General features: G+C 32.7%; 1 protein-coding gene across 11 annotated transcripts in view; it reads left to right on the top strand.

Annotated features, from left to right (window-relative positions):
- The window catches only part of l(2)k05819 (transmembrane protein 94-like protein l(2)k05819), a 72350-nt gene that overhangs the window by 8020 nt on the left and 36540 nt on the right, over positions 1 to 27790 (top strand). For 8 of the 11 annotated variants that reach the window (XM_069829115.1, XM_069829112.1, XM_069829114.1 and 5 more), the window contains 8 exons: positions 2249 to 2442; positions 3985 to 4239; positions 5829 to 6035; positions 7970 to 8137; positions 9743 to 9846; positions 11437 to 11534; positions 12149 to 12392; positions 19956 to 20006. In XM_069829115.1, coding sequence (XP_069685216.1) covers positions 2249 to 2442; positions 3985 to 4239; positions 5829 to 6035; positions 7970 to 8137; positions 9743 to 9846; positions 11437 to 11534; positions 12149 to 12392; positions 19956 to 20006 — 1321 coding nt within the window. The remainder of the gene's footprint in view (positions 1 to 2248; positions 2443 to 3984; positions 4240 to 5828; positions 6036 to 7969; positions 8138 to 9742; positions 9847 to 11436; positions 11535 to 12148; positions 12393 to 19955; positions 20007 to 27790) is intronic. The other 3 variants (XM_069829116.1, XM_069829122.1, XM_069829119.1) reach the window with 3 other exon arrangements.

Below are 27790 nucleotides of genomic sequence, written 5' to 3'. Positions count from 1 at the left end.
GACACATTCTGTTTTCTATGCTTCCTATGAGTGGACAAAAGACTACCAGTTTCTCATAACTGTCTGTCCCATTTCACAATGCTCACATAGGAGGGAACATCGACTCAATGCCCAACATTAAATTCATGGTGAAAATTTCGTTGTAGGCCTACATGCTTTGCAGATTTCGTTTCAGCCAGTCCAAGAACACAGAAAACTTTTTGTTGTGGTGTCCACATCACCATCTTCCCACATTCTAATCATGTGATTATTGTTGCAAGCATAAATTTCATAAATTGTAAGAGACTACTAGTCATATATGGAAGAATTTTTTTATCGGAATCTGATACAACGGAAGTTATAAAAGGTTGTAATGTTAAACCTATACGCTGGAGATGTTGTATTAGAAATGCAACCAATTATTATAATAGTGAAATGTAATATTGTACGAGTCTCTTGTTATCACATAACAGTTAATGTATCAGTAACTTCACAGTAGTAGTGTATGTGACAATGCAAGGCTGGTATAGTTTTACTTAATGCCAAGTAGATAAAATCTGTAATTATATACTGAGTAAAGTTATAATCATACTCTTAGTGACTACTATCTTTCAAAGTAAGAAGTGCAGTATAAAGCTAAATTCCAGAGAACAGAGAAATTATTGGAATAGTAGCAATTAGAGAGTGAGAGCTCCACTAGAAAAAAAGACGAAAAAGATAGATGTACAGACCCATAAATGTGCAGTATGTTATAACTGAAACTTGGAAAATTCAGGTGGCTGCAAGATGTGGAAATTTTACAAGATTATAATTGCAGTTTTTATAATTTTTTTTTACAATTTCAATTTTTGTAGTGAGATGAGATGAGGTGAGGGCGAAGATTCGCCAACAGATTACCTGGTATTTGCCTTATGGTTGAGGAAAACCTCGGAAAAAAATCCAGTCGTGTAATCAGACCAAACGGGGGTGAAATGAAGTGAGGCCGGGGACTCGCCATAGATCACCCGGCATCAGTCCCACGGCTGGGGACAAAGGCTTGAAAGAAAAGAACAAAAAATATTATGAAAAAAAGTAAAAATTGATTCTGCCTAAGCTAACAAGCAAACATTCTCATGGGGAAAATAAAAAGTTATTTTTTTTCTTCCACCATATGAATATATCAAAATAACTACTTATACAAATTTTCGCCACTCGAGCACAGTTACGAGGACTGTCTAGAAAGTAACAGATACAGGAATTGTTGTGCTATTTTTCAACATATTCCCCACCTGAATTAAGACATTTGTCATGCTGTAGGATCAACAGAAAGGTGCAGACTGCTGTCACACACTGGTTCCAATTCTAGGCAGCAGACTTCTACGACACAGGGATACAAAAGTCAATCCCATGGTATGACAGATCTCTCAATTTCAGTGGGGAATATGTTGAAAAATAACTCAACAATTACTGTATCTGTTCCAATAAATCTTTCCATAAAATTGTGTTTCCTTTCTGTAAACAGCCCCAGGGAAACTTACTTCCTGAACGGCCCTCATAATTGCATTTGAGTGGCCAAAATTAGTATAAGCACTTGTTTTGACATTATTAATATAATGGAAGAAAAAAAGTAACGTTGTTATCTGCCCCCATGAGAATATTTGCTTCTAAGAAATTCATCATTTTTATTTCGAAAATATTTTCATATTCTATTTTTATTTATTTATAACTTGGCATACTGTTGCCGGTGGGTAAAAGATGTCTGTATGGAAGTATGTGAAACAATTATGTATAGTATGCATTAACATAGCCTACTACATGTACAAAAGAGTTGCCTTTCTCATAGTCAAGACTTTGTATATGAGTAGCTGTGTGAGCTGTACACAAATTGTTACATGTAAAACTCGGAATACCAGGACATACCATATATATTCACTGTTTAACAGAATCACTTCAATTTGAGATGATATTGTAAGACATTATATGCATACTATATCACTCTTTCAAAACTAATGAACTTCTTTACTTGCAAACGTCCTAGTTTATTTCTTTCTGCCCCCAAAAGACGTAACATTTTAAATTTCTTTCTGATACACATATACATTGTTTCTTTTATTATCTATTTCATTTCCTTCTTCTTTTTCCCTTGTTTATTTTTTCTTCTCTTCCTGGCTGTCTTATTTTCTTCATCTTTGCTAGGATGATTAAGGCATAAAACCCCAAACTAGTTCTGATTTTCATGTAACATTTGTTAATAGTATTGTTAACCAACTTATATGTTATTTGTGTGCAGAAGCTACAGAAAGTTGCTGTTGGCTACCAGAGAACTATCCTCATCTCTGTTCACCATTTTCACCCTGTATAACTCTTCAGTGGACCTATCGTGATGGTCACCTTGTGAATCTACCATGGGCATTGTTGGTCACTGGTGATGTAATAATGATGCGCCCTGGTCAACAGGCTCCCGGACATTGTATACCATTTGAGGTGAGTAACAGTTGTTGTTTAGTCAACTGTCCGAAGACAGGTCTGAATCTCACAAGTGATACCACAAAGAATCACTTATGAGGCAACTAAGCCAGGAGATAATGGGGTAGAGTGACTAGTTCCTTTCCTCTTGAATAATAGTAGTCATTTTTTATCTTTTATTACATTTTTACGTACGAAAAAAACTGTTGTGAGTGTTGTTGTTGTTTTCTAATGCCAGGCATTTGACAATAAAGTCATTTGACCTCTTGCACTCCAATATTTTTCAAAGATATTATCATGACCAGCCACTGAAGCACAGATTTTGAGGGAATTGGCTGCAAAAGGGTATCTGTCGGATACAGGGGGAAGAGCCATTAATCCTTCCCATTGAAGGCTTTAAGGAACCAACCTGGACAAATACCCAATGTCCCATCCCTACCTTCCCGCAGTGCAGCTATTAGTAAGCATAATTTTACGAGCTGAACTAAAGGGAGGGGCTACTCATCCATTAGCACTGGTCAGCTTGATGAGTTATTGACTGAATTTGGTATAATTTTCCTCTATCCAATACCTAATTCCATCTTTACCCTTTCCTATCCAGTCCTCTGACTGAACTCTTACTTTCTTCGACCCCGACGGCATTAGAGCATTCGAGGCCTAGGGGTTCATTTCCCTTTCCGTCCTCCTCTTTCTACTTTTCTGTTCCTAGTGCTGACCTGCTATGGCACTAAAATCGTCCTCCAGTGGCTTAAGGAGGGAAAGCTGGTGATCAACAAGATCTCCCAGCTAACAAGATCTCCCAGCTAGGTCCAATGGACTTGTCGACCAACAGCAGGTGTGGTCCTCCAGACATTCTGGGGGTTGTGTGTGAATGAAGTAGCCACCAAAACGTTAAAATATGGTGTTCACTTAAATCGGCTACAACTTGCCATTTAACTCCAATATGAAATGAGTACCATTAAGGTAAAATTATCCGGAGGTAAAATAGTCCCCCAATCGGATCTCTGGGCAGGGACTACTTTAATGGTACAGAATCAACTAAACATCTTACAATGGAATGCTGGCAGTATGACATCAGCCAAGAAGACTGTTGTGAGTGTGTGTGCGTGCATGTGTGCGTGTTAGCCTATATTATTGAGAAAGACGTGATAGAGAGGAAAGAGGGAAGGTAGACATTCAGGTGGGCAGATTGTGGAGAAGATAGAGACAGAGGAGAAGTGGATAGTACAAACAGACAAGAGAATAGATTATGGGATGGTAAATGAATATGTAAAGAGGAAGAGAAGAAAGAGGGAGGGATAGATTAAGTGAGTCTGTGTATTATGTCTCTATAAGGATTTGATAGAGAGTAGTGTTCACCACTTTCTTTTTATACTATTGATGTCATTAAATTATGGGATCATCATTGCATTGGAAATGGAAGTACATCAACAGAAACCACTTTATTTCCGGTATCTGCAACAAATTCGATTCTGGTCAAGTTAAGGTTAATAAAATTTCACATTCTTGAATATATACATATGAAGAAATTAATGTTTCATCTTTTCCTTCATCCTATAGGATCAAGAAGCACCAATTCTTCACTCACGTGAAGTATACAGTCCAATGACGCACTCTGTGCGTGAGCCATTCACTGTTCCAATGGCCCGTACTCCATTATGCAATAAGAAATACATTCTCCAGGAGACTCCGTACTTGAGTAATTTGCGTCTGGCTCTAGAACAGGCCCTAGATCGGCCAGTAACATATCATAACAGACTTCGACATCTTCTTATGCTAACTTGTTTGGAGCAAATTGCACTTCCTGTTGCTTTGGTAAGTTGTAATATATTGGAATCATTCATATTGAAGTGCCATCTCTTAAGAAGAACTAGTAAATTTACGTTTACATGCAATGTATTTTAATAATATGTGGATAGATCTGTAACCATCACCTTGAAATTGAAGAAATATAAATAGAACTTTACAAGATTGTTGTTAACTGCTCTTTTATAAGAACTATAGGTCTAATCATCAGAGTAATAAATTAAATTTATTTTATAGCAGCCTGTTACATTATGCACAACTGTTACTGCTATTTTAAGGTAACTTATAGAGAAAATGTTGTTGGATTGTGAGAATGATTTATTCTCTTTCTTATAATCACACAGACAGTGGAAAGTTTTATGCCTCTGTTATCCCATAATTAGAAATTTGAAGCACTATACTAGCTCTTTATTAAAGTAATCAGTATAAAGAAGTTTAAATTGAAATTTACTCTTCTGTAAATAAGGTATGTGAGATATAAAATTAGATATTTATTTAAACCGCTGTTACACAATTTGTATGAGAAAATCATAAATTTCTGCGTTTGTATTAAACCTTAACACCATTTTGAATGAAATATTGCAAGAGGCAGAGATATTAAAAATGACGTGAAATTCTTAAAGTATAGTTTGTTTTTATCCCAAATCACATATAGATTACTTGTTCCTTTGTTAAAATCGTTTGCACTTTGAAGAGAACAACCGCCAGGATCGCCACCCATCCGCCGTAAACGAACACAAGATGGCAGTACAGTCGCTAATGCAATTCAAATGGAAGTTATGATGTGACTCCTTATGTAACAACTAGATGGCAGCACAGTAAACCTGACAAAAGTTGTTAACTTCAAAACCTATAATGCGGAACAATCTGGGTATATATGATCTAGGTTTTTATGTAGACAGACAGCATATGGTATAGGATTTACGATTTAATTTAAGGAAAATATCAATTAAGGATTCGTAGTGTGATATTTGTGTATTAAATCTGAACTTTGTATGAAATTTTGAGAGATGTTGGAAGTATTAAAAATTAAATTCTTGAAGTATAGTTTGTTTTTATGTAGCTAGACAGTAAGTAAAGTAGGGTTTACGATTACATTTAAGGAAAAAAACTAGTTAAGGATGTTTACTAATGTTACAGAAGTAAGAACTGTGCTGTGCTGCCATACCTTAAAATGAAGACAAAAATTTTCAAAGTAATTTTTAGATCATTTTATTGATTTTTTTAGGTCATCAAAATCCGGACCCTGATAATGATCAAATATATAGTAGGCTATATTTATAATGGTCTGTTTATTATAAACTTGGAACTGTTTGTGGGTTGGACTAAGCATTTCTTCAGAAGAGTTCTCCATTGTGCTGCAACATCGTTCATTTTTAGAAGTTTTGGCATGGAAACTAGTCTAGTTTCGGTCACTGTGAGCTGTATTTTTTGTTAGATGTGATAATATTTGTTTGAAACATTTACCTCGGCAAATCAAACTAGATTTATAACTATAACTGTGGTGAAAACCTACATACCCTGAATACTGTACTAATATCTTGTGTGTTTGATTTATGTGTCATATATAGTACTACAGTCTACATTTTTTCCTGCAGGTGTGTGTGCTGTTTGTAAACCTTGTCCGCTACCTGTACCTCAGCAGATGGGTTGGTGCAGGTCATTGGACAGAAATGTTCCTTCTTCAAACAGTAGCTGTTGCTCTGCCTCTTTTACCGATTATATTTCCAACAGCGTGGCTTGTTCTGGCTTCATTAGGCATGGCTCGCATTCAGGCTCTACTCCATATGCCCTCTCATTCACAGGTACGTGGTTACTTCATACAGAAATGTTACCTTGTCGATTGGTTTGTGGCTGGTTCATTTAAAGTAACAAATATTTTATCAAGTTAATTTATTTTAGTCCATTGTCTATTTTATAAAATATTTTTTAATGTGTAGGCCTACTTGGTTGAAAAGAGGATATTTGTTGAGTCGTATTGTGTAGAAAGAAGTGATTATGATTAAAATGTAGAGAGGTGACAAACTCTTAGTTCATGTATTGAAATTTTATTATTATTAACTGTGATGGAGACCATAACAGAACCACTAGGATTTAATACGCGATTTGTGAATGATGGTGATGATGATGATGATGATTATTATTATTATTATTATTATTATTATTATTATTATTATTATTACCACTATTATTATCATCACTATTATTGTTGTTATTATTATTGTTGTTGTTGTTGTAGAGCCAGAACAGGTCACATTGCCACTCAATTGTACCTACACCGATTTCACATTTCTGATAATCCTACTTTCTGTAGTGTAATAATCATGATAAAGGTCTGGAACACATTCTTCTATACTGTCCATCCATAAACCACAAAAGAAGTAAATTAAAATCATCAGTACCAGTTGCAGAAGACACAGCCCTGCAGTATATATTGACTACACCCCACCTCTGGGCACTAGCAACAGGCATCTATAATAAACACCGATCAAAATATCCCTCATTTCTCATGAAAAACAACTGAATAGACTACACTGGACTATAGTGAACTTTATGTTGTCAGCAAAGAGCGGATACATTAAGAAGATTGAAATTGTTATTGTCACCATTGCACAACATTACTGTACTCTCTAATGAACTCTCACCCACGACTACACAACACAGCTGTCCTACTCTGATGAAATCTCACAACTGACTGCAGGCAAGAAGAGTGCCACTCTTTCATGGAGGCAAATATCAGCGATTGCATGAAGCTTGGGGTGCCAGTTAGCTTATCAATGTTTCGGGACTTTTAAACTGCCTGCACTGTAGTAAGGCTATTAAAGTTTCAACATAATGGTACTTAATAAAATTATTGTTTGAAATATACGAGAATGTGCGTTTTTTCTTTAATTTCATGAGAAAATTCAAGGTGCGTGAATTACCCGAGTAAATAAGATGCATAGGCACTGAATTGGGAGAGGTGCAAGGAATTTTGGTCTTGATGTTGCTAATTTTAATTGATTATGAGTGGTACCAAAAATGCTATATGCTACATTAATTTAAATGCAAACTAAAATGTAATTCATTCACAAATGAAGAAAATTTGGTATGACTAGACTTACTTTGATATGCGTTTACTCTTACATGTATACAGTAATACCTCCATTGTTGTATACTTAAAAATAAGTGGCGACCCAATCCATGGTTGGAAGTTGCAATATACAGCTAATGGATATGGTATTGTTTTGAAACCACTACCCTATTTAAACTACCCCCCCCATTCTAATGTCCAGGAGGGGAATGCTGGGGAAGGACACATTATGAAGCAACATAGACGATATTAAGATATATGGATCATATGAAGAAACAAAGAGAAAGGCAGAAAATAGGAAATATTGAAGAAAGCTGGGTTTGCAGTGAAAAACCTGCCCTTGGGCAGAACACTAAATGAAAGATATTATCATGACCATCCACTGAAGCACAGATTTTGAGGTGGTTATACCGCCAACATTCCATTGTAAGATGTTTAGTTGATTCTGTACCATTAAAGTAGACATGTACGTTTCGCGAAACACGAACAATTTATGATGAGAATGTATGTATCATCTTCGTGACACTTTTTTTTCTTGTAGTGAACCTAAAACAATACAATAGCATGATAATTTTCTTGTAAGCTAAGAATGAATTTGAATGTTGTTGTCATTTTCATTTTTTTAAATAATTTGTGTAAATAGTTGATAACTTCCCGTATTTTCAGCAGTCTCCTGTCGACCCTTTTGAGGATACAGATCTTGCTGAGCCAAATCACCATGTAGCACAGATAAAATGGAAAGAAGTTCAGGGATATTTATTGGATGTGCTGCGAGGACGTGGACAAATTCCATCTCGTTCTGCAAATCTGCTACATGTTCTAGGCTCCGTCACTGTAAGTTGTTACAGTATTATTATTAGGAAGTTATGCTAATTTAATAATTACAATGCATTAGATAATTGCATGTAAACACACATATTCATATCGTTATGCCCGATCACACTGGTAGTGTATGCTTGAGAATCACTTGATTTAAATACAATATATTAATGACAGCAATATAGTTTTCCTGAATAGTATTCCTACTTTTAGGCAACTGTGTTGTGGTTCGATCTGCATCCTGAAATTTTGGTTCTTTACTAGATGTCCAAAAATCCAGATTTGAATGTGATAGAACATACATGGGCAGTTACAGTCCATGACTAGGAACCGGAAAAGGAAAGGATAAAACGGACTCTGATCATGTGAATGAAGTTTGGGAAAGAGTTATGTTGAGACCAAACTTTGCTGATTATTAGTAGAGTTCATGAACAGACGATTAAATGCTGTGGTCGATCAACATGGGTGGTGGAGTCATTACTGAACATTTGAGTCTGTTAAATATGTTCCGATAAGGATTTGATAATTTGATCTGTGCTAACATTTACTTTCCAAATTTAGTTCATGTATCAAGTTTTATAGGAATATCTTATGCGAAGTTTTACCGTTAGATGGCAGGAGCATTCCATGTGGCACGAATGTTGTGGGGCTATATTGTGTAATATCCTACATTTCGTTATGTTCTCCCATTTGCTGGTTTTCTGTGCATGTCAAAATTACATTTATAAGATATTTTGTATAACCTAGTATAATTTAATATACGGAAGGTTGTTTCCAATCTCTGGAAACGAATTTTGAATGACGTCATGTGCGTTAGAAGTCACTTGACAGCTGAACTGTGATGAGAGATTTTCAGTAACTAAATTATTTCTTATTACTTCGAATAGTCAGTTGTATTGGTGGTATACTAGAGATGTAAAACCACTTGAAGATAGCAGTGTCAAGGTTTTCTGCTGCTAGAGTTTTTAAACAGTTACATTTAAAAACAATTTTATAACTCGTGACATTGTACTCTATTTCCATGTGTTTCTTTATGAATGTTGTGAATGTTGACTGTGTAAACCCATACATATTAGCCATTTCAATCTGCTTCAATTTCCTATCTAAATCAACTAAATGCAACTAATTTAGTCTCCAAGCTGATTTGTTTTGATGATGATGATGATGATGATGATGATTGTTATTATTATTATTATTATTATTATTATTATTATTATTACTACTACATACAACTAAGTCTTAAGTGTGGAAGGCTCCAGTGGCAGGAACCATAAGGACAAATTCTGTCCTTGAAGGAACACTACTTTCACAGAATGTCAAGATCAGTCAATGAAAGTATGAAAGAGGGTAAGCGAAATAACGGAAAACATCTTTAAGAGGGTGATACCAAGTGAAAAGTGAAATAGTATTGAACATGAAAACCAAATAAATTGAAAAAAATTATTATAATTTTATCGTTCCATCAGGATTTCTTCAAAATTTGACCATCATTGTAATGATGGATAAAACCTTTAAAATATGGAAGCAATAAAATTTATAACAGGGTTTTCATTTTGCAGAGGTTGAACTGTAATTATAAATAAAAAATACCATTTCTTCAAGTGTCGGATCTTCTTACAGGCTTTGTGCTGTGTTGACAAGAAGGGTATCTTATCTTGGCCAAATCCAACCGCAGAGAAAGTTTTCTTTCTGAGGAATTCATTGCAAACATCTCACTCATCTAGGTAAGTGCAGTATACGAGTAAATAAATAATGGAATTATTACTTGGCTCTTAAAAAAACTTCTGGAAACAAAAAGTGACCAATATCTAATGTTCAAGCAGCTGCCAAATGGTACAACTGTCACCAAAATTTTACAATTATAAATGAACATATCTCATTGTTCTTGTTTCCTTCAAATGTAAAACTGAGAAAAGTGGTTTGTGTTTAATATTACGTTGCTCAGAAGGTGCTGTTGTTGGTGTAGTTACAGCCAAAAGCAAATAATTTGTGCGATATCTTTCGAAATGAGTACTTTGAAACAGAGACAGCAGAGATTAATGAGTAGCTCTCATTCTTAAGGCATGTATCTAATCGTGAAATCCAGACTTAAAGAACATATCTGTTTTCACAACTAGCAGCATGGAATGCAAAAAAAAAAGTCTTTGGATTCTGAATACATCTACCAATGTACCGTTTATTTTTATCTATTTGCCAAATTTCAGACAAAGAATTGTTTTGAAAGTTAATTGAATTCATCAGAATATGTCTTCAAAGATTTACTAAAAATCTATGTCAAAGTTCTGTTGAGCACCATGGTCACGTATTTTTTCATCAGTTTCTTCACAGTGCTGGATTTTTATTTGGCACAAGATTCAGTTTTTCACTAACACCAATTATATTAGAGCGTATCATTCCATATCTAACACAACCATTAGTTTCAAGTTTACCAAAAATCACAGCTGAAGATTTATTAGGCGAGCTGCCATTATTATACTGATATGATGCTTCACATTTACTGGATACATTGTTAATAGATGTAGAACTCACAGAATAGATATTTCGCTCATAACCATTACTTTCCACACTTTTATTATCAAAATACTTTTGTCCAAAAAAAGAAGTGATTTTCGGGACCTGTTTCAGAGTACCTCTTGCTTTTCCTTGCTACCTCTTTTCTTCATATATTGCGATTCACTCTCTTTTCAAAGACATATTTTCTGATAAATGAAGAATGTATTATATCAATGGATAAAAGGTAATCAGTCATTGAACGTAGTAAAAGATAAGTTCAGTGACTGATAACCTTTCATCCATTGATATAATATCACTCTCTTTTTCTTTGTTCACTCATAATGAGCATAATGAGTTTACTTACTTACTGGCTTTTAAGGAACCCGGAGGTTAATTGCCGCCCTCACATAAGCCCGCCATCGGTCCCTATCCGCATAATGAATTTACAACATATAAATCACTACACAAGAATTAATCTTGTACCACACTTACTTGTTGAATAACATTCTAATAATAATTAACTATTGAAATAGTAATAATATGCGATATCTTAATTGCTGATTACTACTTTATACAAAATGATAGAAATTGTAGTTAATATTATTGCCTCCTGACATGGCAATTAAATGGGCACACACTAGTTTGAGGAAAATTAATTCGAACTTAACCGCTAGCTATATATAAATTGATATTATTTATTTGAGTTGTGAATTGATGTTAATGTAATTAAGTTCTTTTGTAATATTAATTCTAATGCAATTTAAGAGTAACAATGAAGAGATTGTGGTTTCATTTACATAATAATTTATTATTTCATTTAGCGCTAATAGCATTGTACATACGGATCCTCTACAAACTGGAATTCTTGAAGAAGATGAGCAAGATGAGGGCATGTCCAAATCCAGCTATATGCAACATGGTAAGATACTTACCTTCCTTTATTCAATGCTGTGTCCTTCTGTGTCCAATCTTTTACTTATCACTTCACCTATTTTGCACTTTATTCATTGTCCACTAAGTTTATAATTGATGTAAGTAGTATAAGGATAGGAATGCTGGCCCGTATATATATATCTCTCTCTCTCTCCCTCTTCCTCTCCCCTCCCCTCCCTTCTCCCCTCCCCCTCCCTCTCTCCCCCTCTTCCCTTATCTCCCCCTCCCCCTCTCGTCTTTGTCTCAATGCATTTCGTCATCTAGTAACTGAAATTCTTCACAATGTCAGGCTAGTAGAATCCAAGAAAAAATTTAATTAAATACTTATAAGTACTTCCAAATAAAATATTAGATATGATACTGACCATATTACCTCAATAACATAGGGTAAATGCGTTGTTATAATCTTAATTCAGGTAATAAATACTCGATAGTACAGACTCAGAAACAGGAACCTGAATTTTCCAAGTTCTTGGAAGTGGCCCAGTTTTGTTTCTTGGTCTGTACATATGCAGAAAATTGACAGTTACTCAATGCAGAAAATAAGGATTTGAATTTTTATTCATTCATATAAAATCGAATGCACTTGGCTTGTTGTAGATTATAATGCTACACAGACAGTAGCAGAGGTTTTGGATCTTACACATGACCACATGAGTCCATTTCGTCTCCAGTTTGATGATCATACTTGGAAGCAGCACCTCAACTCACTAAAACCACTAGGGTTGGCAATCTTGCTGAATACATGCAACATGGCCACGCAAGAGCATTATACACAATTCTGTTCTCACGTCACTTGTGAAGCTCTCTACAATGAAGATCTTGTTCCTGTTACGAATCGCAGGTGAGATTTTCTCTATGATTTAATCTTGTTGAATCATCTTTCTCTACAGAGAATGTAAAATAAAGAGATTTTTCTTTTCATTAAGAAAACTGTTAAGAAATAAACAATAATTATCAAGTTTTACTGAGCTAGATTCTTAAATAAGTAAATGTAGAGAAGAATCCAAAAAGGATAGCTGCCCTTGAAAAAGGGGTACCGAGCGGTAACAGCGCCTAAATTAATTGTAGATCAACAATATTCTATTTTAAATTTAATTTATTTTTGGGGGGCAGCTATCCTCGACATGAATAATTTATTTTTCATATATAGAGCTGTACAGATGGTTATTTACAATTAACAAGGAATGTCTTAAAACATTATTGGTAACTATAGCAACAGAGCATTTTATTGTACCCAGCCTATTCCACAAAGGTATGGTGTCATACATTACAAGTAAATTCTCTAGTAAGTAGTACAAATGGCTAGAGTTTTCTACTGTTGTAGTTTACTGCTCCATATTTACAAATTACCAGGGAAGTTTCATGATTGTGTTCCACGAAAGTAATAGTATTTTTGTAACTTGTGAATTGTCAAGTATTCTCTACTAATGAAAGAAGACTAATACATATGTGCACTAATGTTATTTAAATATATTTATTTCGTAATGTTAGCTTGATAAATTTATGGTCTATAATATCTTTTCCTTCAAAAGAAATAGTTTCATTTTCTTTGACACCATTTCAACAATTTTTCAGTGTTTGTAGTTTTGTAACAATTAAGTTTGATGGGTGAGAGTCATTATTGGCGGTATCTGATTGCTAGGGTTGCCAACCCTCCCATATTTCCGGGGATCTCCCATATTTGCACCTAATTTTTAATAGTATCCCAGCTCCCATATTATGCTTCTATTCAAGCTTTTTTGTCCCTTATTTTTGCATAATGTAATTTTTTTTTTCTAAACATTTGATCTTGCCGTGAATGATGATTGTTTATGTGATGAATTTTATTGTTCAAAAAATGTATTAAAATGTGCAGTCTTTGTTGAAAGTAGTGCTTGCCAGAAGTGGGTTTTAGTGTTCACCTGTCTAAAATCAAACCGTGTTAATGTTATAAATTTGAAAAAATTGGCTAGTATTGTTCTAAGCATACCAAGTAGTAATGCTCATACAAAGAGAGTATTTCATCTCATAACAGTAATTGTACAGATGTTCGAAACATGAACATGACACATTTAATCAAATCAGAGCTGAAAACTGCAGTCGACTTCAACTGTTACGCGAGACAAAATCTGTCTCAAAATACTCTTAATTTAAGCCTAGCTGCTGAAGTGTAGAATAAAGTTGTTTTTAGTAACTGAACCAAATAATTTGTTTATATGTGAAATTTTGTAGATTCCTTAGTCTACCACATTTTCTTAAAAAAAATTGACAATCCTACTGATGGCTAATGTGGAAAACTATCGTGGAAGAATATAATAAAAAAGTAAATTTTTCATTATCAAAGGAATAAACTAAAATAAATAACAATGCAGGGTTACGAAGTTCATAGAAATATTACAATACTACGAATCTTTGCTGTATAACCTACCTTAAAATACGTCATTATGATTAAGGAGAAAAACATAACCTAATTCGATGAATGAAATATGAAGATAAACAGCTGTTTCATGCACTGACGTAGTATACAGTATTTATTGATATGATGTCACTTCTAGTGATTCATTGGTAATGTACAACATACTTTAATTCTTTCGTAGAACAGAAAGATACAACTCATACTTTTACAACTTTCATCAGTAATTTGTATTGTACAACATCATACCTTTATGGAATAGGCTCCGGAGTGAAAGTACTTATAAAAATAAAGTAACACAAACACATGTATTGGAAATCATGATGGTAACTGGCAGATTTGAGTTCAAAATTTAAAATATAGGCTCCATATTTGTCACTTTAAAGAATGCAGAAATTGTCATAAGTTCTTACCACATTATTTTACTTTCTCATTCTACGAACTATAGAGAAAGTATTGTGATTCTACCCTCTTCTTTTACCCCAGATATGTTTTCATAAGTACACATTTTTCAAACCCTAATAATCGGAATTCTTTATTTTGTGTGTGTGGGCGTGTGTGCGTGCGTGGTTTTTTTCTCTCACTTGATTTGAAGCCTTGATCTAATTACATATTATATGTATTCTGAAGACTAGTACGTTAAATGTTATCCTACAGTATTGTAGCCTTTGTTATTGTTTCTTGTTCATTGTCATGCTACAGTATATAGTGCCCTTCAGAAATAGATCCATTTTCTTGAAATATGTCACCTTCTCTTTCATCACTTACCTATTCAGAATGTCGTAGGTTGAAAATCTTCAAATTAATAGTAAACATGAAGAGTACAGGAGAAAAACAAAGCAAGTCACAATTGTCTTAAGAGTGATGTCATCTTCTACTTCAGTATGATACTGCAAAATTTATTGTTGTTCCTAATGGAAAAGTAGGAAAGGATGACTATCTATGGTGATAATTCTCCTATACCAGATTTGATAAGAAAAACACACAAATTTTTCAGTAATATACTGAATTAGATGATACCACCCGTAAGAGAATTGTGACTTTGATTGTTTTTCCCCTTTACTCTTCATATAAATAATCTTTCATGTACATTTCCAGTATTTATGACATATACAATATTTTTTTTAACTTGACAGAGATTGTGTGGTTGTTTATTACGCAAGAGGTTGCGCATGGTGTTTTTAACCGGGAGGCCTTTTTCTCTGCTTTTATAGTTATTTTACTTTTATTTTACCACGTCTTGAACCATAATTGTTTTTAATTTAATTTTCCTTTTATTTTATTGTAAAAGCAGAAAAATATATACATGAATTTATGTTACAAAAGTAATTTTTTTTTTTAATAAATTAAAAAAATACAGTTTATATGATTTTCAGAGCATTCATCATGTTTGCTTCCTTCTATATTAACATCTTCCTCATCAGATCCAAACCGCATGAAGGCATCTTCCGACTCTTCGCATGAAAATAACTTGTGACGAATAGCATCTCGTCTGCTTGTTTCAAAATTCACAGAATTATTTTCTTCTTGTTCCACACTATCAATTAGTCTCCTTATTCTTTCTGCTGCTTCCTCGTACATTTCAATATCTTTATTGCACTACACTGCTTACATCTACTAAATACAATAATAACCTATAAGAAGACATATTTCTACTGTAGTATTAGCTTGCTAACCCCAATCTTCTTACTGAAAAATACTCCAGTACAAAACAGTGCTTTACTTGTGTTACAATTGCTATTGTTGTGGTAAATTGGTATCCAGGTGTATTAATTCCCTACTATGTATTCATCTGTTCACAAAGTCACAGAATGCACTGCAATAATGGGAAACAAAGTATAAACAAATTTAAAACATGTGTTAATGAATGAAACATCAAGTGATTAAATGAAAATAACCAGACTCATATTCAACAAAAGTTTACACCAAACCCAGATCAATAATGATGCTTATTTTTATTGTTTTACACTCCAAGAAAAGTAGGGGAGAGGTATTAAAGACTGCAACAGCCAATAAAAGAGAAACATTGTGTAATTCACCAAAATATGTACTGCCCGGTCGAAAAAACTGTGCGTGACCCCTGGCGGGTTAAAATGTGATTTCTAAGTAAAATGAACCATTAAAAAAATACTGCATACTTCAACTTTCTAACTTATCTTTATAACTTATTTTAATTTTAATGTAAGAACAACGTTTATTTGTTTGTTGTTATTGTAAAGATGACTGGAATAATATTGCAAACCACATTTACTCATATTTCTTTTAAGTTTAAATATAGAACTATATCTAGTGTAATTTAAAGGTCAACTTGTAGTAACCAAGGTCCGTCGGTAAGTGAGATCTTTGCACGCTACCATATTTGCGCCATCTATTCGGTTTGTTTACATTGGGTTGTGGAAGGAATTTGTGTTAAGATTTATATATTTAATAAAATAAGTTTTCAAAATGCCTGGATGTGCTGCCCCAAATTGGTCAACACATTCCAGTAAAGGTTTTAGATTATTTGTCTTTCCAAAGCTTATACATTGGTGGAAGGGGATGAGAGGACTGACTAAGACGTGTTCGACAGTGACATCTAGCGACCTTGGTAGTAAATAATGTCTATTCATAAAGTGCCAACACTTGCAGAGAATTGTTACAGTAAGTTTTTTGTGTGTGTGTGTGTGCGTGTGTGCGTGCGTGTTTTTTTATACCTAGAGTTGTATACCTGTAAATTTTGCGGAATTTTAGGCTATCAGCAACACAAAATTGGATGCTTGCCACATTGATAAGTTTAAAGTTGTAAATTTGATAAGTATTTTTAATATTTTAGTATGTATATGTTTCTTGTTACGAGTATAATAGTAAATAGAAAGAATGTGTGTATGAAAGTATATGTGTGTGCATGTGTGTACCTATTTGTATGCCTGCATTCGTGTGTATTAACGCTAAATTATGTAATGATTCTTGCATTCGGAGATAATAGTGCATTTAAAAACAAGTGAGATACTATTTTACTCATTTCCGTATTAATATTTTATGTAAATATATTGTGTACGTTTTACATGTGCTGTGTATTGAATTAATTGTATAAATATTTTCTGTTTTGCAAAATAATAAAACACAACTATGACTAGTGGTATATAGGTCTATATATGTGTATCTATCACAACTTTTATTGTTATTTTATTGAAGGAGGAATAGATAATCACTTGCATTAATTTCTTAAAGTTAATTCATTTTTTAAAATTATCAACAGGACTAGTTTTTCTAGCTAAACTTCTGTAATTAGTGCTTTTCGTCACTTTTTCTCTTTCACTACAGTGATGTTATGTGGCAATTATGAGACTAATCATAATGTTACAGAATGTGATTCATAATGGAGAAGTTTCAGAGGAAAGGTCCTGAAATGGAGTTTTAGTGTGGTATTTGCTGAAAAAGAAGATAAATTACAAAGCACAGAATTCCAATTAAATGAAATAACAAATAAATATAACCTAAATGATATCTGCAGACCAACTTCTTACTACTACTTCTTGTAGTAGTAGTATTTCTGCAGAAAAGCAAAAATATTTGGATTTCAAGGAAAAACATCATTGAAAGCAAAAAGTAGTAATAGATAATAGATATAATGATAGAACAAGTTTACAGTTTCAACTGTTTAGGCTGTATAACCTCCTGTACCATTTTTAGCGATGTTGAAAACAAATTTAGACAAAATTAATTAAAACTATTAAAAGAACATTGGTTAACAAAGTTCATAAAGACACAGTTTTAAAATTCTGTAAAGTAATGGCAGGTCTAGTTTTGTTGTACATCTCAGGAACTTGGACACTAACAAACAAATAAGACTAATTGCTGTTGCAGAATTGAAACTGCTATGACCTCTGATATTTGTTAACTACGAATGGGTTTTCACCTGCTTGCAGTTAGAGATAACAGAAAAGATAAATAAAACAAGATAAATAAATATATATAAGAATAAAAAAATTTGTTACAAATCTAAGTACTTGGCAAGTCTAAATAGAAAACTTTGCTGTCATGGCCCATATTTTAATGAACAGTCCCAACATTTGTCTGGTGTGACTGAGGGAGACCACAAAAATCTTCAGTCAGGATTGTTGGTTTCGGGAGATCGAACCCCAAACCTTCTGATTTCAAAGTACTTTGTCTCCAGAGCTAGCATACTCAGATTTTAATATATATATACACAGCGCTTTTTTTGAGCCGGAACGTGTTCTGGTAAACTTTTTGTCATTATAAATTCCAACGAGATATATTTTATAAGCGAAATTGAAAATTAAAATTTCCGCAACTGCCGAGTCCAAGAGTTTACATTTTCTCATTATTATCGTTGGTGCAAAAGTAACTCATGCAATCTAGTGCTGCCATCTTCCATTATTGATCCTGAAACTATAGCTCGAAATCGCAAAATTTCCGTTATGCTTAAAATCGATGAGCTCCGTTTGGAACTTATTGTAATATAAGGTATGTAGGCCTAATATTTTTAAACCTACGTTTTTGTTATATAATGTGTTCGAGTGATAGAGTTCCGGTAAACTTTTTTCCAGAAAAAAAAACTATATATATATATATATATATATATATATATATATATATAATATACACACACATACACGTAAATCATATTTACAAAATTGGCTATACATGCACACATAATTTAGCATAGATAATTATTGACCACACTCATTTTACTCTCATCTCACTCACTACACTGACACTATGACAACTTTCTCCATCACTGTCACTAGAATACTTTCCACTGTCACTTCAAAAACTTTTCATTGCCACTATAACATTATAATTTCACTGCCACAACACTCTTTGTTGTCACAATAATTCAAATTACTATCCATATTTGCGTAATCACGTAATAAAAAGGGCTGCTTATTCTCTACTTGATCGTAAGGGAAGCAAGGATATTCGAAAATAACTGAATGTTATGAATATTCTAAAAAAAAAATTATAGCAGTATATGTCCAAGTGGCACAGACATACATATAGAATAGAAAGTCATGAAAGAACTGGAGAGATCAACTTAAACTACTTATAACTTTATGAAGCCATAACAGGCCGGTAAGCCTCAACCATGCAGTATATGATGACGGTGCGTGTGTGTAGCTCTTTCAAGAAGGTTCTTGATTAAAAATGTTACAATAGGTATGACTGTCATTTACAAATTCCTTGTTCATACAATACCACTTAGAAATTTAGACGCTAATTTGAATTACAGTATTGTTGGTTAACGAAGATAATATGTATGTGTTGTACATTCACCTTGAATTTCTACACAATCATTTTATAAATACACTTTTGAATCAATTAATACTTCAATAACAAAAAGTAAATTTTGTATATATACATACTACTGTTCATAATGCGAAGTGATATATGGACTTGTGTGCGTAATAATATTGTTTTAAAATTAATATTTATTTTGTTATGTATGTTTTCCTAATGCTTTTATTGTAACAGATTTGAAAGTTTCTGTGCAGAACTGCCTATTTTTCTTCAGATATCCAAGTAGTTGCTGTTCAAAATTAAATATAGCAATAATAATTAATATTCTTCATTTAAAAATAGCAAGACAAGTTTAAAGGCAAAAGAAATTCTATTGCAAGAACTATTCTAGATTGGATTTATTCAATAGCAACTTGAAGATTTATTTCATTTCATTTTTATATGGAACTTATTTTGTTGAAAGTTAAATTTCTGTAATATAATATCTCATGAAACAAAATAGTAATAATAATTACTTATTTTATCTTGGTTAAATGACACAGATAAAATATATTTTTAAGAAAAACTTTCTTTTCATGCTATTCTTTAAACACAAATCTGGAAAGATTACATAATTATAATGTGTTTGCACATTAAGAAAATTTAATGTACCAATGAAATTACATTGATTGAAACATTAAGAACTTGTCCTGCTAGAATTCATACACTTATCTTTCTGCTAACAATGAATAATGATAACAATTTCTGTTTCTTCTGATTCTGATTGTGCAGGAAAGCAAATCTCTCAGAGGACATGGCTGTGCTGCTTCCAGGAGCAAATAAGTAATTATATTTGCCTTTGCTTATCACTGTTCAGTCTTCTCTTGTAATATTTTGTTCTTTCGTATATCGGGTAGAGAAATAGCTGCAGATGCAACCACACATCAGAAATTAATATCACATTTGCAGCATGAAACACTGCAAATTTTTCAGTGGATATAGAGTAATCTCAAACATGATCATACATTCTCTTACTTTTTTGAGAAGGATATAACATAAGATAATGTTATTTGAGCAGTTCAGTTTTCTCTGAAGTGTGATACTATGATACTTCTTTCTCCTTTTGCCCAACCTAACAACAGCAACAACAAAAACAACGATACTGATAATAATAATAATGATAATGATAATAATAATAATAATAATAATAATAATAATAATAATAATAGTCATGCTCCACTATCATCCAAACGGGAAGAGATCTCTCGGTCGTCCAAAGAAGCGCTGGATTGAAAATTCAACTGTGAGATCGTAACAGGCCATTTGGCCTAATACTTGAAGGGAAGAAGAAGAAGAAGAAGAAGAAGAAGAAGAAGATAATAATAATAATGTAATAGTAATAAGCAGGGCTTGGACGTTGGAAATGGACAAGTGAAGGAAGTTTACAAGTTAGGGAGAGGAAAAAAAATATTGGTGAAGTTCGTGAATGTAATGGCAAAGGAAAAGATTGTGGGAAAAAGAAAATTACTAAAAGATTCGAATATTAGTATATAACAACTTCGAATATGAAGTGAGATGTAGAAAAAAAAAAGGTTTTGATACCCTTTTTGCTGGCGACAAGGAAAAACGAGTACTTTGCGAGGCTATATAAAGATAAACTTAAAATTAATGGAGAGTTTATCAATGTACTGTACATAAATAGGAGAAAATGTAAATGAAAAAAAAAAGAGAGTGAAGAACAAGGTAAGGGACATAGTGAAGAAACATTCAATGGTAAGAATAGTTGAAACACATGAAGATGGAAAGTCAAGAATGCAAGAGAGTTCTGAGGTGGTGAAACAGGTAGCCACAGTGAATTCTGGTAATGCCACAGGCGCGAGGCCAAGAATCCTGATGTGCGAGACGATTTTTTTTTATATAAACGGAGGGAATGATATCAGGAAAAGATTGAAGATTAGTGGATTCGATACTTGGAAGAAATCAGTGATGACATCACCCCAAGGCCAAGCAAGAGGAGAGGGGAATCAAGACAGTGAGAATGCGAGAGACAGCAATAATTTCAGCAGATCAACATAAAAAAAGCAAATATAGGTCACCATCTGAGGAGTAAAGAGAAGGCCGGGAGAGAAGGTAAAGAGAAAAGAGGAGATTTGTCAACTAGAAAGGGAAGTACAGACAGTGAGAAGTGAACAGGTAGTGGGAAGCAATTGTATAATAATAAAGGAAAGTCAATCTACAGTTAAAAAAATAATGTGTAAGTGGTGAGCAAGTGGCAAAGGAAATTCAAAAATAAAAGGATGAAGTGTAGTGGGGAAGAAAGATATCAGTGGTTCCCAAACGTTTTCGACTCATGAGAACCCCTTTCACAAAGATCTGAATTGAGCGAACCCCTTATTAATAAAAATAATATTTACAACCTTAAATTAACTTCAATTTGTTTAGTATGGCAATAGGCCCACCATAGGATTCCCCTCCAAAAGTGATGCAACACGCTTAAAATATTGAAACTACATACATTTGTTTTACTTTAAAACATCAGGACCGAAATTAAATAGGTAAGTTAATAAATAAGTCTGCTGTTTATGACAGACTGTGGATTCTATCCTCTTTCATTATTCAATTGCATAAAGCCATAGCATAGCGGCTTGTGTCTTTGTAGCTGCCTGTCTGTTCCTCCCTTCTGTCGCTTGGCATGCATCTCCATGTCCACAATAAAAGTCTTCTCCTTAGTTACAACAGACTGAAGAAGCTACTCCCTGTCACTAAATATCTGAACACATGCTTCATTGCAAAGAACTGAAAAAATATTTCTAATCCACATTTGATCATAGTTGCAACAGTTCGATATTTCAGGTGTAATTAGTAATAATAATAATAATAATAATAATAATAATAATAATAATAATAATACCAAAATAATAAAAAAAAAAAAAACTTAAAATCTGCCATTAGGGAAAAATTTTGATGGTCCCCTTGCAAAATTTCACTAATCCCCTGGGGGTTCGCGAACCACAGTTTGAGAAACGATGTTATATGTTATCTCTTATTTCATTTCCTAACTAGAAACGTATTTTTACAAATTTACCATCATACTTGTTTAAGAAGAAATAAATTTAAAGAAATATTCTTTAGAGTGCTGTTAAATCATGCAAGCATGAAGACAAGTGTGGTAAAACTGTGACAATCACTATGCGAATTCACGTCTGAGATAGTGAACCAAGGTACTCCTGAGCTAATGAGAAAGTAAATCCAAGATGTTCAGTTTGCAGTTACTGGAGAGAAATCCAAGATGTTCAGTATGTAGTTACTGAAGCAAAGAAAACTAGTTTTACAACAAAATACTTTCAACCAGTTCAGATTCCATATGAAATACCATGTGGAAAATTTTCATACTTTCTAAATAAAATATATACCTAGTGTTTTGTAGATCCACCTTCCTTTGTGCACAAGGAACGACATCATAGTTGACAGAAAATCTAAAGGAACTGCTGTCAATGAGTGAGTTAAAGTTATAAAAAAAATCATGCTTAACAGCAGACAAATATTTCACAATGTCATTTGAAACGTAGCTAGTCACTTCTGTGTATTATCTGAAAGGTTAATATCTTCTTTTTTTTATGACAACAATAAATTACACAGATTTAGATTGTATTAAGTAATTTCCTGAAGTACAGTACCATGTAATACTCAAAAAGAAAAAAAAAAAAACATTTTGTTCATGAATTGTAAATCACCAGCACATCTTTCTAATACATCTAAATTAATTTATAATGGAATGAATTTTGTTATAGAAAAATTTGAAATTTTGCTTCCTGTCTCCAGAATTAGACAATGTAGAAAAACAATTTTGCTAGGTATCTGTCATGTTTATTTACGTGGTTGCATCTCTGTGAATTCTCTAGTGCTTTCACTTGGTTGAATGATGGGTATTTTTCAGCTGGTTATTTACTCTTATAGGTGGCTTCACCAGAGGACATCAGGGACCTGTGATATGACATAGATATTATCTCTAGTGATGTTTGTGTCACTCATGTAACTATGCACATGTCTATATAAGAAAATGGAAGTGTTCATTTATAAAATCTAATTACCGCATATCATTCATCTACTACATTACTTCTAATCAGTTTTCAGAATATTTTTATTTTTTTTTGTCTAATACTAAGTAATATAATAATAATAATAATAATAATAATAATAATAATAATAATAATAATAATAATAATAATAATATCATCATCTTCCTTCTATGTATATTATTAGGCCTAGTGACTTGTTACTCTCTCATGCCATCTTTTTTAGTGGTTTTCCTAAAGATTAGTAATAGTATACATTAAAAAATTACATAGAATTACACACATGAAATATAATAATTTTTAGTAAAAAAAAAATTGTCTTTAATTGAAAGAAAAACATAAAATGGCGGTTTGTTCAAAATTGACTTGATGATTTTTAATGACTTTTTCACATATTATATGTTAATATTTGTCATCAATACTTGTAACAATTATGACGTACCACCACATTTCTGTATATGGGTTCCAATATAAAGTTCCTACAATTATGTAAAATCCTGGCAGTCTGTTTAATTAATAATTCCACTAATCCTGGTACATTCCTTCCTACATTCTATTCTTCCTAACATAATTTATCAATAATAACAGTCTTCCTACATACAATCTCACTCTTTCTACTTTAGCCTTTTACATTTTATATTTTTCAAATCATTGCAACAATATACTATTTTTCCTACAGTATATTCTATTGTTCATTATAACTTTTTGAAAATATATATTGTTCTTCAATTTTAACTGTCTGTCATATTTAAAATCACTATACTAACATTTTCCTAACTCCCCTCCCTAATTACTAGAAAGAAAAAAATCGCTATATCTATTTAACACTCAACCTTCATGCGGTATTACTCACTGGGATGGTAATTTATTTTCCACTGTCGTTTTTTCCATTTTTGTTTAAAATATTATACATGCTCAATTTTCTAATATAGACATGTGTTTTAGTATGTCGTGGATATACACAATCTTACTGAGTTTATTTATTATTTTAAGAAAATTGCATGTAATTATTTCTTCAGGCATTATGAAGTATGATGCAAGATTCATGTTAAGATGTTGAAGGGTGCCATTGTGTTTGCATGACATACTTTTAGATTGGTGTAAATATTGTAGCTTCATCAGAGTTCTTGTAAATTGAGATAGCATATAGAATTAGGTTTTCTCCAAGTGTAGACTGTTAGGAGATAAAGATTAATTTGTAGTATATAATAATTGGTAATTCTTTTATTAGTTGTAACAGTACCAAAAATCATACAGACTGACAATTATTTAAAACAAATTGTTCCTCTTCTGACTAACTCTGGGAATGATTTCACCTTAATGTCATAATAGCGAAATTCTCTTGATTTTAATGTTCAATTGTTACTTCAATCAGTAATATATGCTATAAATTCTATCCCGTGTATGCTACTTAATTCTGTATAGAAAATTTGAAGAGAACTTTTGCAAGTAAATAGAATTTGTATAAAAGTGCTAAATTGGTTTGAGGCCTATAAACTAGAATTCCATAATTTGCTTTTCTGTACTTTCTAGACTTGGTTGGCAGTTGACTTTCATGAACTGAAGATGATAAATTGCGTAAAATAATGGAAGTGGAGCATTTACATCATTATTCAAATGGTCTTATTCATGTGTATGAAAACTTATTAAAGTGAAATGATTTGCTGATGTAATGACTTGTTTTTAGGCTTGCTGGTGTGTGCATTAATTTGTGTAAACGTTGTGAAAGAAGGTAGATACTTATGTTTTTTGAGGTTATTTTTAATTTCTTATTTGAAGTATGGAGAAAATGTTGCAAATTGAAAAAATTCGAGATCAATATCTCTATAGAAATATATGTTTCACTATTCTAAGTATATCGATGATATGCTACATGTCTGTTTGTCTGTGTACAGTCATGTCTTAGGGACTGGGTTTGTTCATTTTCTGATTTATTTATAAAGTTTGTACATAAAATAAGGCTGTTACTTGAAAAATAACGTCAACTTACTTGAAGCTCTTAGGTCAAAATTGCACAAAATGGTTCATTTTGAATTGGATGAAATGATTATCTTCTTAATTGCTGTCGTACATAAGACATAATGCCAAATATGGTAGTATACACAGCATGTTATCAAAAAATATGGATTCTGAGCAGTAAAGTAAGCAAGTAAGCTGCTTGAAAGAAAAAAAGAATTGGAATAAATCGCAGGTTGATGTCATGTGACGCATTTACATACCACATACCAGAGTGACATTGTTACTTTATGATTGTAGCTCATTAGAAGTTCCTTCCACCAACTTAACTTAGAGTATTTGATTGTTTATCTTAAGAGTAGAAATGCTTGCATGAACTGTACTGTGCTCAGACCTTGTTTCACCCGTGTTTCGGCCTGTCTCAAATCACCTACCTAGATGGGACAAATGAAAAAAAGAACAGGTAAAGTAGTTGACGTGGTCCCTTTCGGTAGTAGGTCTAGTGTAATTATAGTGAATTCGTGAACAGAAAAAAAAAGTGATTTATTAATTTGACATAACACTAGTAGTTAAATTAGTAAATACGTATGTGAAAGGTATAATTACGAAATAAGTACTGTCTACATGATTGAATTTATTTATAGAAGTGAACTTAGTGTTTATGAATGAAACCAAAATTTCTCTGTTCTATAATTTCCCCTTTCATTTATTTCTGATTTGATTCAGTATTATATAACACACATATATACATATACAAATACACAAGCCTTTAAATTCCAAATTAAATGCAAAATTTTACTTTTTGATGTTAAGAAGAAAGTACTGAATTAATTCTGTGCCATTGAACTTACATTCTTTACATCATTACTGAGATATGTGATTAGAATATTCTTTCATAAATTTTCATTTCGTGGTATAGAGAATGTTATAACTCATTAGAATTCTAGAAATAATAACTCTAATAAAAGGTTAATTTACAATATTGGTGCCAGAAATTCCAACACTTATTCTGATCTAATCTCTTTTCAAAAGGAACAAGTTCTATGTGTACATCCAAATATAAGTATTCACCCTTCCTACACTTTTTTAAATAAAGAGGTAAAAAATAATTTTCTACAAAGCATACAACTTCTGGTGTTATGTAGTCACCCTTATGGTTAGTCTCCATTTTTCATAAATAACTGATACAAATTTTGTCATTTTTTGTGTTGTATTGCATGATGTATGATGTGAGTGAGCATGCATAAAATGCATCTATACTATTGTTGGAAATTGGAAGTGTTTGTTACTGTTTATAACAATCCACTTTTCTTTCTGGAATCTACTTACAAAAATACATATAGAATGAGATGCGCCCACAGGGGGTAAGGTTTTAGGGAGAATCACCCTACTCAGAAATCAGAGTCTTTTTACTTTTTAATAGATTCTGTAAATTTTTTTAAACATATTATATTCACAACTATGTATGTCTTCCATGTACTTAGGTTTCGTTACAGTATATTAGGAGACAGATAACCAGCACAAAGTATTACTCCAAAAAAATTAACTGTCTATTACAATCATCAGTATCAAAAAAATAATTGCCCCTAGTGAGATGAAAACTTGCACGTGATCCTGCATAGATTATTTTCTTTTTTTGAATTCAAATGCGTCACTGTGCTTCAAAGAGAAATGTTGGTATGGAATTAGATTAAATGGAATGTTAAATCATGTTAACTAACATTTTTATGTATTTGCATATCATACACTTATCTCCACTTCATGTATCCTGGGAAACGTAATTTCTATGAAAAGAAATGTCTATAACTTCTAATATTACCTCAATCCAAAAAAGAGATATACAGTATGTTTTTAAGTAATTATTTTTTTAGTTCACATACATGTATATCAGTCCTCAACTAGCAGTGTGACATGTAAGTTGTGAGTGACCAAGTGCCTGCTAACATAGCAAAGCGAAATAGTGTGCGCAAGTCGATCAGAAGTGAAAAGAAAGTGAAGTGAAAGAACTGATTAGAATGGGTCCCACAAGCTTAAGGGAGAGCTTTGACATAATTAATAAGAAGTTAGAAGATCTAGAAAAAAAGAATAATATGTTGAAAAGTAAGGTGAAATACTTCGAAGGTGAGAAAAGGAAGAAAAATTTAATCTTTTTTGAAATTGGAGAGCAAGAAAAAGAACAGTCATGGGAAACTTACGAAGTGTTAGTGAATCTGTGTTAGGATTGGTTGGGTATAGATATTGGGAATGGACAAGTGAAGAAAGTTTATAAGTTGGGGAGGGAGTTTCTTCTAGTTTTATGAGCCAATGACAGAAAAAGTTATGAATTTATAAAATATGAACCAAAAATGGCTAGATCTGGTAAGGATTTATTGTCTAAACCAAATTCTGTTTTATTTTTCCTTCGTGGCATCCACTTCTTTGCCGTTAACCATTCATGTTACAGGCTACATAAGTAGGTAATGTTTTAGATTAATGTTATCGTCGTCATCATCATCATCATCATCATCATCATCATCGTCATCGTCATCATCATCACACCACAACAATCACCACCACCACTACCATCATTGTTTCAATAGCTGCTTCCCAGCCTTA

This window comes from Periplaneta americana, chromosome 6 (genome assembly GCF_040183065.1).
Source record: "Periplaneta americana isolate PAMFEO1 chromosome 6, P.americana_PAMFEO1_priV1, whole genome shotgun sequence".
In the NCBI taxonomy this organism is placed as follows: domain Eukaryota; kingdom Metazoa; phylum Arthropoda; class Insecta; order Blattodea; family Blattidae; genus Periplaneta; species Periplaneta americana.
This window is presented reverse-complemented; position numbering and strand designations above follow the sequence as displayed.